Below are 16,342 nucleotides of genomic sequence, written 5' to 3'. Positions count from 1 at the left end.
TGGGAAATGTAGGCAGCTTGGTGGAATGTTGGACAAGTGACAGTTGAAAAGTCCTTTGGACAACAGTAGGAGAGCCAAGCTGCAAGACCAGGACGCCTACATTTCCCATCAAAACTTGAGGGAAGTTGACAAGTGTCCAACCTGTGTCAGGCATCACTTGTAGCTTGGCTATTAGAGAGTGGAGGATCTTTCCCTGTGGATGTAGGGTTGACTGCCTAATAGGAGTGCCTCTCTGTGTCCACCTGTGTTCTGCTTGTACATTTGCAAAAAAAATACGCAAAAATGCAACAAGCCATTCTGATGAAAATGAAAAGATTGAAATTCGGATATCTGGGGGAACTCCAATAAAAACCAAGGCAGGGTCACATGCACAAAATGGAACAACTCTTAAAAGGATACCCAAAGCTCCAACAAAAGAATATGAAGAGTCAAAGTGTTTTGTTTTAAAGTTTTTATTGAATTATGCACATTAATAGTTACAATATTGAGAGAAAGTCATTAATCATTGATAACGAAGAAATCTTCTGTTACATATTAATGATAATTTACATGCCCGTTGTAACCATGAATTTTCTTACAAATGAGTATTTCAAGTTGGATTTCAATTAAAGGTTGATATACTAAATGATAACTTAAATCTTAACCTTATTATAGAGGATTTATATCATAAACATAGACGATTGAACTACTTTGATAATAATTAGATTATTAATAAAAATACTGTTTAAGGAAGATATTTTCAGTATATATAATAATGATTAAATAAGTATTATTATGAAGTCAAACCTTTTACCCATCGATTACAGATATTAATAGAAGAACCAACAACAATAATATATACTCATTATTGTAACCCTTATAAACCTTGCTAAAGTAACCCCCCTTCCCCTCCCCTTTCCTCCCTCTTACTTTACAAAAGTCAAAGTATTGATTGCCATCAAGAAATTCCTTATTTGTGTTATTTATTGAAAACTGCTTTGAGCCTGTAAGTGGAATAAAAATCCTCAAATTAAATAAATCTCGGTAGGCCTCATCAAATTCTGTGGAAGTTAAAAGTTTTTCTTTTTAGTTCGTAGAGGATTGTGCCTTGAAAGGGGCTTTAATTTGAAGTACTTTGCATTTTATTCATATTCCCCTTTCAGCCAATAACTTTACACAGAATCAAGCCACCAAAGCAGTTATCTTCAAAGAAACATGGGTTTGATGTATTGTCGAAGGCTTTCACGGCCGGAGAACGATGGTTGTTGGGGGTTTTCCGGGCTGTATCGCCGTGGTCTTGGCATTGTAGTTCCTGACGTTTCGCCAGCAGCTGTGGCTGGCATCTTCAGAGGTGTAGCACCAAAAGACAGAGATCTCTCAGTCTTTTGCTCTCAGTCAGATCTCTCAGACTGAGAGATCTCTGTCTTTTGGTGCTACACCTCTGAAGATGCCAGCCACAGCTGCTGGCGAAACGTCAGGAACTACAATGCCAAGACCACGGCAATACAGCCCGGAAAACCCACAACAACCAAACATGGGTTTATTGTTTAAAGAATAAGGCCCAGACACATATCACCTCTCTTTAGGCACATATGTGTAAAGACCAGTCAGATCAGAGAATCTTATAGACCCTGAATGCTGCTTGTTTAGAGGATAGTTGCTAATTGTTTACAGAATAAAATCTCAAAGGTTAGGATAAAACCCTGTTCAAAACCCTGCCAGTGACCCTTCTTCACTTACCAGAGACCTATCTGACAAGCAGGATATTTCAGAGGAAGGCTTTCTTACTTGTTTACATGTTTTGTGCGCTGTCAGCTTTGAATGTACGCTCAGAACAAGATTTTACAGGGATTAGAGCTTCTATGTTTAGATCTGTCTTCCCCTCTGTCTTCCTACCTTGGAGGATGAGGAATAACAACAATAACAATAATAACCTTGTGCTTATATACTACCCTTCAGGACAATTTAATACTCACTCAGAGAGGTTTACAAAGTATATTATTATCTGCACGACAATCACCCTGTGAGGTGGGTGGGGCTGAGAGAGCTCTGAGAGAGCTGTGACTGACCCCAAGTCACTCAGCTGGCTTCAAGTGGAGGAGTGGGGAACCAAACCTGGCTCTCCAGATTAGGGTGCTGCTGCTCTTAACCACTGCACCAAACTGGCTCCTAGAGGTGTATGGCCAGAAATTCTCGTACCCTACGTTCTCTTCAAACTTTCTTCATTATGTTCTGTTAAGAAACATATCCCCTTTCCACTTATAAGCCTGTGCTGTTCATGGGGAGTGGGGAATCAAACCTGGCTCTCCAGGTTAGAGTCCTGCTTCTCTTAAGCACTACACCCAAACTGGCTTTAAGACTTTGAAATGGGACTTTGAAGGGCAGAAACAGCACCTTGAATTGGGGCTGGAAGCAAATTGGGAGCCTTCGTAGATGGAACAAGACAGGAGATATATAGTGCCCATGACCCATTTCAGTCAGCATTGGGGCCGCAGCATTCTGTACCAATTGCAGCCTCTGGGCAGTCTTCAAGGGCAGGCCCACACAGGGTACAGTTCAGTAATCTAATCCAGATGTTACCAGGGTACGTCATGCACCACAGTGACAAGATCTTTCCAGGAAGGGCCATAGCTGGCTTACCAGCTGGAACTGGTGAAAGGCACCGCTGCCACCTGTTTATCCAACAGGAGGCCCGGGTTCATGCTCAAGCTACAACCCTGCTCCTTTAGGGGGAGTGCAGCCCCATCTGGGACAGGAGACAGTGCGGTTCCTGGGTTCAAATCTTAGCCCCCTCTGTATCTCGAACACACAAGTGTACCCTCATCTGATCTGGGGAAAAGCTGTTGATTTGCATATGACTTTTGCACAGGCAAATGGTTCATTTTGAAATCCATTGCATGGGTTTGCAACTTCTTGCTAATTAAACCAAAAAAGAGGGTTGGAGAGTGATGAGTCCTGCTCGATTCATTTCCTTTTAGGCAGTCTTTTTGGAATGACGAGAAGCTCTGCAGAAGCAAAGCGTTGTTTCTGAAGCAGGTTGTTGGTTTGGGGAGTGGGAACAAGGGAAGATTGCTTAATGGGAAATTAGCAGAAACTAACTGAAGGATAAGGTTGTGAAGAGAAATTCTCTTAATTCCTCTTTGTCCAGTTTCCTCTTGAAAGCCAACAATCTTTTTCTAGCCCTCTTTTTTGGCTTTTTTTGGAGTCAATTTCTAATCAATTCCTTTTTGATCAATGAAAAATTGGAAGAGAGGAGGGTCCTGAAGGGAGATTCTACAGACTTTCAGAATTTCACTCTGAATATGCTCAGAGGCAGGCAATGTCTTCCCAAGCCTTCCTGTCTATGAGCTCGAGCACCACCTTAGGGTGTGTAACATAAAAAACGGCTGAAGTTGTAAAAGGGCACCTTGATTTTTCTTCAAAGAGAAATGAAAGAGAAATCCTACTGTTAAAAGAGGAGAAAAAGAGAGAATAACAGGGATCAGTGGCTGTATCTAAAAAAGTGAATTTTGAGGGAAAAAATTCCCCAACTCATCGCAACACTTCTGAGTGTTGTGTATGCATGCAGCACCATTTGAAGTTTATTACTGTGCACCCTGAAAAGCAAGTCCACAACCTATTAGCCTGAGAGAATGTTACTAGCCCATCTAGTAATTTGAGAACTGCCCCCAACAATTTTTAAATTACTTTGAAAATGCTCATCTACATATGATGTTCCAATGACCTACCATAGTCTATTCATATTTTAAAATTCATAATCATTGTGCAAAAAGATTTAGTTTTCACAAATGCTTATGTCTGTCAACCTTTGGGGTTGTTGATGAAATAATGAAATTCTACTGCAATACCGTACAGAAATGGAGCTAGTCAAAACTTGTATGATAAAATGGATGCAAAATTTTGGGGAAACTATTCCGATGGACTTATGGGAAAACTTGTGATCTAAGGAGTAAGGACATAAAATTTACAGGCTGCCAGTTATTGAGAGAAAACTGGTATAAAATGTTCTTTAGATGGTACACTACTCCCAAAGATATTGCGAGGATTAGTAAAGGTTTGAGGGCCAAGCTACAAGTGATGAATTACACAGGTTGGACGCTTGTCAGCTTCCCTCAAGTTTTGATGGGAAATGTAGGCGTCCTGGTCTTGCAGCTTGGCTCTCCGACTGCTGTCCAATGGACTTTTCAACTGTCACTTGTCCAACATTCCACCAAGCTGCCTACATTTCCCATCACAACTTGAGGGAAGCTGGCAAGTGTCCAACCTGTGTCATTTGTCACTTGTAGTTTGGCCCACAGTGGACATTGTTGGAAATGTCAGAATACGGATGCAGTATTTTACCATATGTGGTGGGCTTCTAAGGAATCACAAAAATACTGGATAAAAATACATGAAGAGATGCAAAAGATCCTTAAACTCAGATTTGAATTAAATACGGAAAGTATGCTCTTAAATATTTTACCAACTAGTGTGAGAACAGAACAAGGACACCTCTTCCTTTATATGGTGATGGCAGCAAGAGTACTATTCACAGGAAAATGGAAAAAGAATGCTTGTCCTAGTCTCCCAGAGTGGAGAGATAAGATTCACAAATATGCCTCTGTGGAATTGATTACCTACTTATATACTAGACCGATAACTGAGTTCTGGAAAAAATGGCAAGATATATTTGATTACTTAGGCAAAACTAATTGATATAGAAGCTTAGAGGGAAGGCGAGAGAAGGAGAAAAGTCATGTATCTACGCTTAGGGAAGTCAAATATGCAACGTTTTGTTTATCAGGTCAAAGAAGCTTAAATATATTGCTTGTTTTACTCCCAAGACTATTACAGCTGTACTGTTTATATACTTATTGTTTGTATAAGACTGTATAAGTTTCAATTTAATGTCTAATTTAGAATTTGCATAACCTTCATACTATGCACTTACTTTACTATGGCCGTTTTCACACTACTTACTTGCTTCCGGAACATCGCGAAACGTAGCGCAAAAACCGCGAAAGGTAGTGTCTTCTCGTGAGAGTTTTGCCCGATGTTGCATGAGTTTTGTGCAATGTCGCGCAAAACTCTTTGTAAGAAGACACTATCTTCCTCGTTTTTTGCACTACATTTCGTGGTGTTCCGGAAGCAGGTAAGTAGTGTGAAAACGGCCTATATTTTCTTTTAAATAACATTTTTTAAAAAAAGAAATAATGAAACGTCTTGTAAAACGAGCAACCTTCTCCTTGAATGGTACTTACTTTCTCCATTGGCTTGTCGATCATGTGGAATGCATGCACAAGGGCTGAGGTGATTTTGGCTGGGGTGGGTGCGCGTTTGTGTCTGTGGCCCACAGGTCAAGCAGGACTAGGGGGAAGGTTGGAGTTCATTGCTGCAGGTTAATTGGGCTCCGTTTTTTTGCTTGGGTCTGGCCTGTTTGGTGTGTGCTTAGCACACATTGTTCCTTCCCCAGCCGAGATGAAAATATGTTCCTGCTAAAGACAGCCTGTAAACAACCCATAAACAGCCCATTAACCTGCAACAGCTCTGAGAAGCGCATGCGACAAAGGTTCAGCTGCAGTAGACCTTGTGACCCAGCAAATTCCTTATTTGGATTTTGGACTTTGGTGTGCCCGGTTTAAAATGCATTGGAAAAACTGGAAGAATGAGAGAGAGAGAGAGAGAGAGAGAGAGAGAGAGAGAGAGAGAGAGAGAGAGAGGAATCTTGTGCCAAGATAGTATCTGAATGGATTCTCAGCCAGGACGTTAAAAGAATTAAGCAGAAATAGCTTCAAGTCCAGAAAGGACTGTACCATACACCTGTTGCATTCATATCTGGCCTTTCTTCCTGCACAGAACGAACGGCAGCTTTCTTTGGTCTCCTTTCAAGTCACTCGGTGAGATCTATACCTGCTTAACTTTAGCAAAGTTGCTGTCTCGTGGGCCTTCAAGTCCTGTGCTGGGATCACTTCATAGACCATAGACTTCATTTACAGCCCACCTTTATCATGGAGACTCAAGGCAGATTACAAGATATAGAAAACAAACCCATCGGGCTGCATAAGACATCCAATGAACAATGCAGTAGGATCAGGATTACAGACTTAGAAAACGATGTGAACAAAAAAGCTACCCAAGGCGTGGCATTCCATAATAAAGCCAGTTTTGAGTAGTGGTTAAGAGCGGTAGGACTCTAATCTGGAGAGCCGGGTTTGATTCCCCTCTCCTCCACTTGAAGCCAGCTGGGTGAGCTTGGGTCAGTCACTTAAGAGCGGCAGGACTCTAATCTGGAGAGCCGGGTTTGATTCCCCTCTCCTCCGCTTGAAGCCGGCTGAGCGACCTTGGGTCAGTCACTTAAGAGCGGCAGGACTCTAATCTGGAGAGCCAGGTTTGATTTCCCACTCCTCCACTTGAAGCCAGCTGGGCGACCTTGGGCTAGTCACAGTTCTCTGGAGCTCTCTCAGCCCCACCCACCTCACAGGGTGTTTTGTTGTGGGGATAATAATGGTATACTTTGTAAACCGCTCTGAGTGGGTGTTAAGTCAACCTGAAAAGTGGTATATAAATTGAATGTTGTTGTTGTTGTTATAAAGGAAGTGGGTTATGAATGTGGCAGACAACGCAGTAAAAGGAAGGCGATACATACAATGAGCATTGCAATAAATTATAATCCTTTCCCTTTATCTAAGCATCTTCCTGAGCTCATCCATTATACTACCGTACTAATCCCTTTGAACATAATCTAAAACCAAAGACTGCATGATCATTGCATATTTAAGTGGGTGACAGTTGCAACGTGTTTTCTTTTGGGGGATATCAAAGATCAGTAAGATATTTTTTCCCAGATTTCCATACACAAATTTTCTGTTGTGGTGTCTTACTCAAGCACCGGTTCTCTTGTGCACAGTCTGCTTTTGCGTTTTCCAGAAAGGACTGTACCATATTGTCTTCTGCTTGACTGAATGGACTGTTGGGCCAGTGTGCGAAGAGAAGGAAGCCATCTTAAGTGAAGCAAGTGGAACAGTGTTAGCTGCAGTGCCAGAATTGGGGAGATCCTTCTGGAAGGAAGCCTGCTTAACTCAACTAATATGTATAACAAAATCTTCATTCAGACTGTCGGGGCAGAGACCTTCCGCCCTGGGCAGGTGGAGAAAGAGAATCTGAAGGGCCGACATCCTGCCTTGCTGAAGTAGAGCTAGGAAATCACTTCTTAGTATAGCTGATGGTGTGTATCTGGCCATGTATTAGTAGGCTCGGGCGGGGCTGGCTAGCATGCAGAGCTCCCACTTGTGAAATTCATGATGCCCCTGGAGTAAGGCTCGAGGGCAGCATGGGCCAGGGAGGAGCCAGGAGGCAGGGGGAGGAGCTTGTTTTGGCAGGACATAGAGGGAATTGTTGGGCATCGCCTGGGGCTTGTGGAGGAAAAGGAAAAATGTGGCGATTCTTTTCTGGGCCAATGGAAGCACCCAAGTTTATCTTGCTGCTTTGTAAACAAGAAATAAAGATCTCACAAGTAGGAATTGTTACATGGTGTCCTTGACTCCTGTATCTGACGAAGAGAACTGTGGTTCTCGAAAGCTTATGCTACAGAAAAGTTGGTTAGTCTTAAAGGTGCTACTGGACTCTTCACTATTTTGACTCCTGTGAGTGTTCTTGGGGGAACCTGAATAGAGCAGTGACGCCTCTCCAGCTTACTACCCTTGGTGGTAGCATGGGCAGCGGCCCCATGGGGTACCTGATGGCAGTGGTCACACTGAGGTTTCTGCTTAGCTTTTTAAAATCTTCAGTGATACAGATGATTGTATTGCATAATTGTACTGTCAGCCACTTTGAGATTTTAATTAATCAGGGAAACAGGGCAAAAAGGAAAGGGAATCGTTTTGCTAAATCATCCGTCACCAACAGGAAATTGCGAGGTGTTTCAGTCGCACCCTCTTTGCTTTGTTATTTTGGGTCCTTCAAAGCCTCGACATGGGAAAAGTGCCAGTGTTTGTCTACGAGAGATGGGTGACTTCCCTAATGTTTCGCTTACTCTAGGATGACCGGGAGGTGAGTCCAGAGCCCCTTATTTGATCAGTGACTCTTGTTTTTCTTTCGGCTTCTGATTCATCCCTGGAACGAGGAAACTGTTGGAATGCACACCGAGTCATTGAAAGGTTTCGTAAAGTACACTCAAGCAAGACCTTTGTTGGCATGGATTACCAGAGACACCCAGTGTACATCTCTGGATAAGGGTCTCCTGCTGTGTTCTAGCACCACAGAGAAGTCACTGCATGGAGTTGGTAGGGGGCTAGCCAGGGATGGACTGAAGAAAGCAGGCAGTAGAGTGGAGCATACAATGGAAGTCCAAAGTCAGGACCTTGGTCAGCACCTCCATAGAAACACAGCCAGATTACACATCAGAATCATGGTGATAAGGACTGATAGCCTGCTCTAGTGCTGGCCTGCAACTGATGGAGAGTTGTCACAAATGGCACAACTGGGAGTGGCATTGATGTGTCATTGGTGACACTCTAGCATTCTGTCGAAGCTCTGTGGTTAAATTATAGAGTTTTGGCCAAATGCTTGAGAGTCACCGGCAACACAATGATGTCACTTCCGGTCGGGGCAGAAGTGAAATCGTTGTGACCCAGCAGTGTCATTATGTCGTCAATGAGCTCCCCCCCCCCACAAATCTCCCGCTGGTAGCCAGCCTTGGGCTAGCAACCCTTGGAAACTCTACCAACAGGATAATGGTCAAAAGCCAAGAGCCCATTAGTTCACAAATCCTCTGGACATGCTCAGTTGTTATACCTGCAACCAGGAAAAACAACTAGAAGTACAGCTTAGGCGGTGTAGCTAGCAATAGTATTATCAAGCAGGAACAGGGTAACAAAATAAATGGGCCTTCTATAGTAAAGAACATTAACTTATGTTTCATGATATGCATTTGCTGAAATTATACCCATTATGTTTTTGATCCAGAGGAGTTAGCCGTGTTAGTCTGTAGTAGCAAAATAGTAAAGAGTCCAGTAGCCCTTTTAAGACTAACCAACTTTACTGTAGCATAAGCTTTCGAGAACCACATGCATCTGAAGAAGAGAGCTGTGATTCTCGAAAGCTTATGCTACAGTAAAATTGGTTAGTCTTAAAGGTGCTACTGGACTCTTTACTGTTATGTTTTTGGGAACTGAATTCTTTTGTAATGATAACGACCATTGCAGACTCGATCAAGGGCCGAGGGGTTATACCGGATCCAGCACTGCTGCTAGAGAAGCAAGTAAATGCGGCTGCCGAAAAGGCCTTCTCCCAACTCTCCCTAGCCTGGTAGATGATCCCCTATCTTGACATACCCGATCTGACCACCTGGATCCATGGCACAGTAACATCGAGACTAGACTACTGTAATGCACTGTACATAGGTCTCCCCTCAAAGTCAACTCAGAGACTCCAGTTGGTGCAGAATGCCGCACCTCATTTATTATCAGGAGCCTGGTGGAGCACGCATATTACTCACATTCTGCTGTCACTCCATTGGACATCCATCAGTTACAGGGTGCAGTTCAAGGGTCTAGCTATCATATTCAAAGCCCTTCGTGATGACCTTTGCCCTTCATATTTGCAGGACCGTCTCTGTATATGCTCCACTTGGCTGTGCCACAGCAGCTTCGCTCATCTGAACAGGGTCTTTTTCAGGCAGCACCCTGCAGATAGCAAATACAACAGCTGTCCACATGCATGCATTCTTCGTGGCTTTTTAAAATAGATAATAGGGCAGTGCTGTAAGGAAATGATCCAGACAATGCAATCGTAAGAAGAGTTACTCTGGTGTAAGCATATTGATGTCAGTGGGCTTAGACTGGAGTAACTCTTTTTAGAATTGTGCTGAGAAAGATGTTTTGATAAAGGGATTGTAGACTGTAGTGCTGTGTACTGTCTGTTGTTGCAAGTATGCTCCTATTGGGTAGTTTCTGTGTGGTCTAATATGTCATGCTAAATTACTTACGTTTTCCTTCAGTGTTGTTTCATCTCTGTATTGGATTTCTGCTTGTTTTCACATTTCTACAATCCATCCCGTTGTATTGTTTATTTTATGTCCTAGTGTTGCTTGTAATGACTGACACCGGGCAATCTGCCTTGAGTTTCAGTGAGAAAGGTGGACAATAAATAACATAAATAAATAAACGAAATGTGTGTGTGTGTGGGTGCTTCCAAGCAGAAAGAAGCCCAACAGCTTTCTATTGATCCTGGCTTTTGTTCAAACATGCTTATAATTTGCTCTTGCAAGCATATTAAAGGATTGCATGCGTAGGGTTTATATTTAAATCTTTTCAGATAGAGTTTTGGCAGCTGGTGGTATGCATTTGACTCAGTCCTACCAATATATTGCCCTGACCTGGATAACCCAGGCAAGCCCGATCTCATTAGATCTCAGAAGCTGAGCAGGGTTGGTCTTGGTTAGTTATTGGATGGGAGACCTCCAGAGAAGATCAAGGATGCAGAGGCTGGCAATGGCAAACCACCTTTGTTAGAGCCAAACTACAAGTGATGCCTGACACAGGTTGGACCCTTGTCAGCTTCCCTCAAGTTTTGATGGGAAATGTAGGCAGCTTGGCGGAATGTTGGACAAGTGACAGTTGGAAAGTCCATTGGACAGCAGTCGGAGAGCCAAGCTACAAGACCAGGATGCCTACATTTCCCATCAAAACTTGAGGGAAGCTGACAAGTGTCCAACTAGTGTCAGGCGTCACTTGTAGTTTGGCTCTCAGTCTCTTGCCTTGAAAACCCCAGCAGGGGTCGCCATGAGTCAGCTATGACTTGATGGTGCTTTCCATCATCCTCATACTAATATATCAAAAATGAAAAAAAGGAATTCCTTTTTTTGGGGGGGGGGGGGAACCGCCAAAGTTCAAGTCACGTTTACCTTCCGAGCTCTTTCATGCACAATGTTTTTAAGGTGCGTGCATCAGGTACTTCGAGTGTCCATCTCAACAGTGCAAAGTGTGAACGTGATAAACTTGTGCATCCTAGAGAAACAGGAGTCGAGGAGAGCCTTGATTGGTTGCAGCTGAGTGCACAGTCATTGGCAAACCTGGGTTTGCTTCGGCATAATGTGTGAACTGGCCCTTAAGACTTGCATTTTCTCCTGGAGCATAAGAAGTTGAACACAGCCTCAGTTAATCTCTTTCTCTCTCCTACTTCGGTGTTTTTGGTGCCTGCGTAAATGGGCCAGAGCTCACAGACTCCCATGCACAAGAGGAGAAGGGCTATTTTGTTAAATATTCCCTTCACACTGGTAATGAGTCCTGGAGGGGCTGCTTCGCAAGCCAATGAAAGTTCTAGCCTGGTACAAAGGGAGGGGGGAGTTGGCACTTGGAAGCCACTTCCTCTCCGTGAGGTCCCCCCCAAATAGCTTGGCTTGAACTGGTTTTCTGCCTATAAAGAAAAGGGCTTTAAAGGACCTCAGCTGATCAGAGTACGAAAGGTCCTGGGCATGTACCATAGAGCAAATTGGTTCTGAGCCCAAAAGTTCTTTCCTCTCTCCCTTTCTCTCTCTTCTTTTTTCTTTTTTTGACAAGGAACTGTGTGGACTTGCTTGCTAGCACACAGTTTAAAGAAGTGGGGGCCGAAGACACAAACCTTCTTGAACTTTACCCCTAGCTTGAAGTTTTTAGAAGTAAGTGTAACGTAGACACCTAGGCTATAAAGAAACAAACAAACAGCAGCCCACAGGTAGCGGCTTAAGATGTCCGATGGACAAGGCAACCAGGAGAAACAGCTGAATGGATATGGGGAGAAGGGGAAGGCGAGGAGCCGGACATCCTTGATCATCCTCCAGTCTGTTAACCGCAGTATTTTCACCTCTGCAGTCTCCCCCGCCGCCGAGCGCATCCGCTTCATTTTGGGCGAAGACGATGATAGCCCTGCTCCACCGCAGCTCTTCACGGAACTGGACGAACTTCTGGCTGTCGATGGGCAGGAGATGGAATGGAAAGAGACGGCAAGGTGAGCAAAATGGGGTGTGTATGCATGTGTGTGTTGTCCACTTTGGGCCGGCTGCAGAAGAACCTCGACCATTTTCAGAAGAACCTCGGGCAAAGTTGTGAGTGACCTTGGCAGAGTGTCTTCTCCCTGAGTTATGGAGATCCAAGCAGGTTGATGAGTATCTGATGATATCCTTGAGGAGTTAGCCCTGCTAGCCTGTAGTAGCAAAAAGTCCAGTAGCACCTTTAAGACGAACCAACTTTATTGTAGCATAAGCTTTCGAGAACCACAACTCTCTTCGTCAGATGCATTATCAGAGAGCTGTGATTCTCGAAAGTTTATGCTACAATAAAGTTGGTTAGTCTTAAAGGTGCTACTGGACTCTTTACTATGAAGATATCTTGGAAAACTTTGTCAGTAAAGGGGTACTTGAAGAATTGTTTCAACATTTATTTTTATGTTAGCTAACTGACCTACTAGAGAACACATGGACATGTTTTTGCATGCATGTTAAAATGAAGAAAAAAAGGGCAAATTAAAGACTTCCCTTTGCACCCATTGCCTTTTTTCCTTTGTTTTGCCTTGGTGCAACCCCCTTTCTTTCCTATGCATTTTAAAGTGACATTTGTCAGTATAGTATATTTGAACTGCAGTATCATGAATCCGCATTAAAATCTTCTAAACTGATGTTTAAATACTGATTTGGAATATCTACCCCATTTTCAGTGCAATCCTAAACAGGGCTGCACCTTTCTAAATTTGTTGAAGTCAGAGAGCTGATTTACTATAGTGGCTAAATGTAAAGCTGAAATATGTAAAGATGGTTGCAAAGTGGGATGTGCATGAAGAATGGGTTAAAGAATGGATCTGTGATTATTTGGTGTTTGGAAGAGGCATTATCACATGGTTTTTATTGAGGTTAACTTTAGTAGGATTTTTATTAATCCTATAACCACTTTTGAGTCCGTTGTTGAGTGAGGCAGGCTAAATCTGTTGCAGGCGAATGAATGAATGAATGAATGAATGAATATGTGATCTTGGAGGTCCCTGGTTTAAATCTTAAACCATTAACTCAGCTAGGTCGTTTTAGGCAAACTACTGTCTCTAACCTCTGGTTCCCCCACCCATAGTATGTGGATAATCATGCCAGCCTACCTTACAGGGTTGTTTTACTGAAACACTCTGATTGCTCAGAAAGGCAACACAGAAGTGTAGTTTCTAGGCTTGAATGCTTGTTCAGTGGAATAATTTTAGCATGAGAGTGAGTAAAGCATCCTATTTATGCTTTATTCTGGGGTTTAGTTATTTCTTTTGAAAATTCGTCTTGACGAATTTCAGTGCAGTGCAGTCCTAAGAACATTTTCCTGGGAGTCAGCCCCGTGGAGTAGGGTTCAGTAGAATTCTGAGTAGACCTTTTTATCATTGCCCTGCATTTCCCAACAGAAATAACTTAAGTGTTTTAGGATTAATTGAAACAGGAGAAATACTCTTAAATTTACACTTGGCAGGAACCGAGCATATAGAGAAACTGTGCTCGATTGGCGACACATTTTAGGCTATAATTAATGAAGATGGCCACCAGTGCAATTAACTCAGCAATAATTAAACTCGATTTTAGATTTTACTTGGACATGACAGTCACGTGTCAAATCTAGACCTTGAGAAAAACCGGTAAGGTCATCCTTTGGAGAGAAGAGTGCTGAGCCAGTGTTTTCGACTGTCTTTTGCCTCTTTCCCTGGAGCTTTTAAATATTAGCTTTTCAGTTTTTCTTCAGCTGGAGCTGTGCTAATCTACTTCTCCAGCTTCTGTTTTATGGGCCTTTTTTTGGTGTTTGGCTGGATTAATCTCCTACCTGTGGATATCACTTTGCCCTCTTCCTTTCCACACACTGCAATCGGTACATTAAACTTTAAGATTACGCTGGTACTTTGCGCAGTCAGCATGTGAGGTGTAGATGCCTCTCTCTGCCTCTGTCCGTCCGTCTGTCTCTTTCTCACACACAAGTCTAAATGCCACTTTCAAGTTTAGGCTACACAAGTCAACTGGTTTCAGCCACAGTAATCCATGCAACTGTCACCTCCGGGCTAGACTACTGCAATGCACTCTACACTGGGCTGCCCTTGGGCTTGACCCAGAAGTTACAGCTGGTCCAGAATGCAGTGGCACATATTCTTACTGGAACGCCAATCTGAGCGCACATTCATCTTGTGCTGTGCCAGCTGCACTGGCTCCCAGTGGAGTTTTGGATCCGGTTCAAGGTGTTAACACCAGCCCTTCACGGACTGGGACCTGCATACCTGCATGAATGCCTCTTCCACTATGTCCCCTGCAGGGTGTTGCGCTCTGCAGACAAGCAACTCCTGGTGGTCCCTCCATCCGTCTGGCCTTAACTAGGGCCAGGGCTTTTTCTGCCCTGACCCTGGCCTGGTGGAACGCTCTCCCACTGGAGATCCGGGCCCTGCGGGACCTGTTACAGTTCCACAGGGCCAGTAAAACGGAGATGTTTTGCCGGGCCTTTGGCTGAGTACCAGCATGTGTCCTCCTTCTTCCATCTAAGTCTGCCACTTTTTCTGGGGCTGCCCTCGGCCATCTGCTATGCCCATATATAGACTCCCAAATATTTGTTTAAATAGCCTGCTCCTGGACTATTTTAACGACTTTTTAAAGATTATTACTGATTTTATGGTTTTGTGATTTTTAATGTATTGTCTATAGCTCTTGAGGGGCTGTGGCTCAATGGTGGGATATCTGTTTGGCATGCAGAAGGTCCCAAGTTCAATCTCTGGCATCTCCATTTAAAAAGATCTGGTAGTAGATGATATGAAAGACCCCTTGGTAAGACCCTGGAAAGCCACTGCTGATCTTAGTAGACAATACTGACTTTGATTGATTCAGTAGAAGATAGTTTTGTGAGTGTGTTCACATGTGTGTGTGTTTGCAGCTTTTCTAGAAGACCAGCCAATTTGGTTCTTGCTGTAAAGATGACAAGAAGAGTCCTGGATCACCTCAAAGAGCAAGTGTTGGATCCCGTGAATGTGTTTTATCCTGTCTCAAGGAGCTGCCCTCTGATGCAAGAGGTGTTTAAGCCTCCTATGTCAGGAGAGTGCTTCTTGCATAGAAGGAAAGTTCCACTGCTGGTAGAACAGATCCACAGGATTTAACCTTAATGCTTTAACTGTGAAGTTTGTGTTTTCACAGTAAACAGGCTAGTTAGTCAAATATTTCCTTAGAGGGATCTTGCCTCATTTCTTCTTCTTTTTATGGTGTCAGAAGTGTTTTGATACCGAAAACTTCACCGAATATCCGGTTACGATGCAGTACTTCGGTATAACCTGATTTTCATTTGTTGGTTAGACGAAGTGAGCTTTGACTCTTGAAAGTTTATACCCTGGAAGTCTTGCTAGTCTTTAAGGTGCTACTGGACTCAAATCATGCTCTTCTACTGCAGACCATTACAGCTACCCACCTGAAAATTGTATGTTGGTTATAGTTATTTGAAAGTCAGTCTTGTTTTTTTAAAAAAAGTTGTGTGTGGTTGCCCTTCCTCACAGATAGATGCATGTATGAAGGGATTGCTGTTATACAAACTTTAGGCATGTTTTGGTAATGTGCTGTCTTATGTGTTATGCAAATAAAAATTAGAGGACTCTATATGGTATTTAGAGATAAATGAAGTGTATGTTTTTAATGTAATTTGTATATAATGGATTTTAATGTGTTTGATGGTTGTTTGCCACTCTGAGCCTGTGTGCGGGGAGAACGGGGTACAAATGCAAATAAATAAATTAAATAAATAAATAAAAATAAATAACCACAGAATGGTACTTCTGTGTTCGGAAGCTGTTTGTTTCTGATTCCCTGAGGCATGGGTTAAACAAGGGGACAGCGATTAGCTTCACTCCCTGTTTCTAAAGCTGTCAGGAGCAGAATGCAGGGACTTTGATCTTGTCCAGCAGGACTTAAATCTGAAATGTCTTAAAGAATCCTCTCCAAGTCCTGTTGATTTCGGCAAGACTGATATCCTGCAACAGAGAATTCCACCCCTAATCAGGTTGTGGGAATGAATCTAATAAGCACAGCATACATATTTCAGTTTAACAGAGATCTGAATTGGATTTCACCTTTAGCTCTCTTTGGTGAAGAACTAGTTTAATCTTCCTGGAGGGAATGTATCCACAGGCCAGCTTCCTGCATGCCCCGTTGCATTTTTTGTGCTGGAAATGTCCTGGGAAAGGCAGCAGGGTTTCTTCCTGGGAACCTGAAATAAATTAGCTGCACTGCACCGAGGGTGCTAATCCCAAATGCTACCTGTCTGCTGTCTAGATGGGCAAATTATCCATTGTGAGCCAAGCTATGTGTGCTGGGTGTGCGTTTGAGGCATCTCTGCCCAACTTCCATGCCATCCCATAGAAGCCTTCT

The 16,342-nt window shown here is 43.1% G+C and overlaps 1 protein-coding gene across 2 annotated transcripts in view; it reads left to right on the top strand.

The window, feature by feature from the left end:
- Positions 1–16,342, top strand: part of SLC4A4 (solute carrier family 4 member 4) — a 257,837-nt gene that overhangs the window by 121,832 nt on the left and 119,663 nt on the right. For both annotated transcript variants that reach the window (XM_054989973.1, XM_054989972.1), the window contains exon 4: positions 11,808–11,943. In XM_054989973.1, the coding sequence (XP_054845948.1) occupies positions 11,808–11,943 (136 nt within the window). The remainder of the gene's footprint in view (positions 1–11,807; positions 11,944–16,342) is intronic.

Source organism: Eublepharis macularius, chromosome 10 (genome assembly GCF_028583425.1).
Source record: "Eublepharis macularius isolate TG4126 chromosome 10, MPM_Emac_v1.0, whole genome shotgun sequence".
Taxonomy (NCBI): domain Eukaryota; kingdom Metazoa; phylum Chordata; class Lepidosauria; order Squamata; family Eublepharidae; genus Eublepharis; species Eublepharis macularius.
The sequence above is the reverse complement of the archived record's forward strand: the minus strand, read 5'-3'. Positions and strand labels throughout refer to the sequence as shown.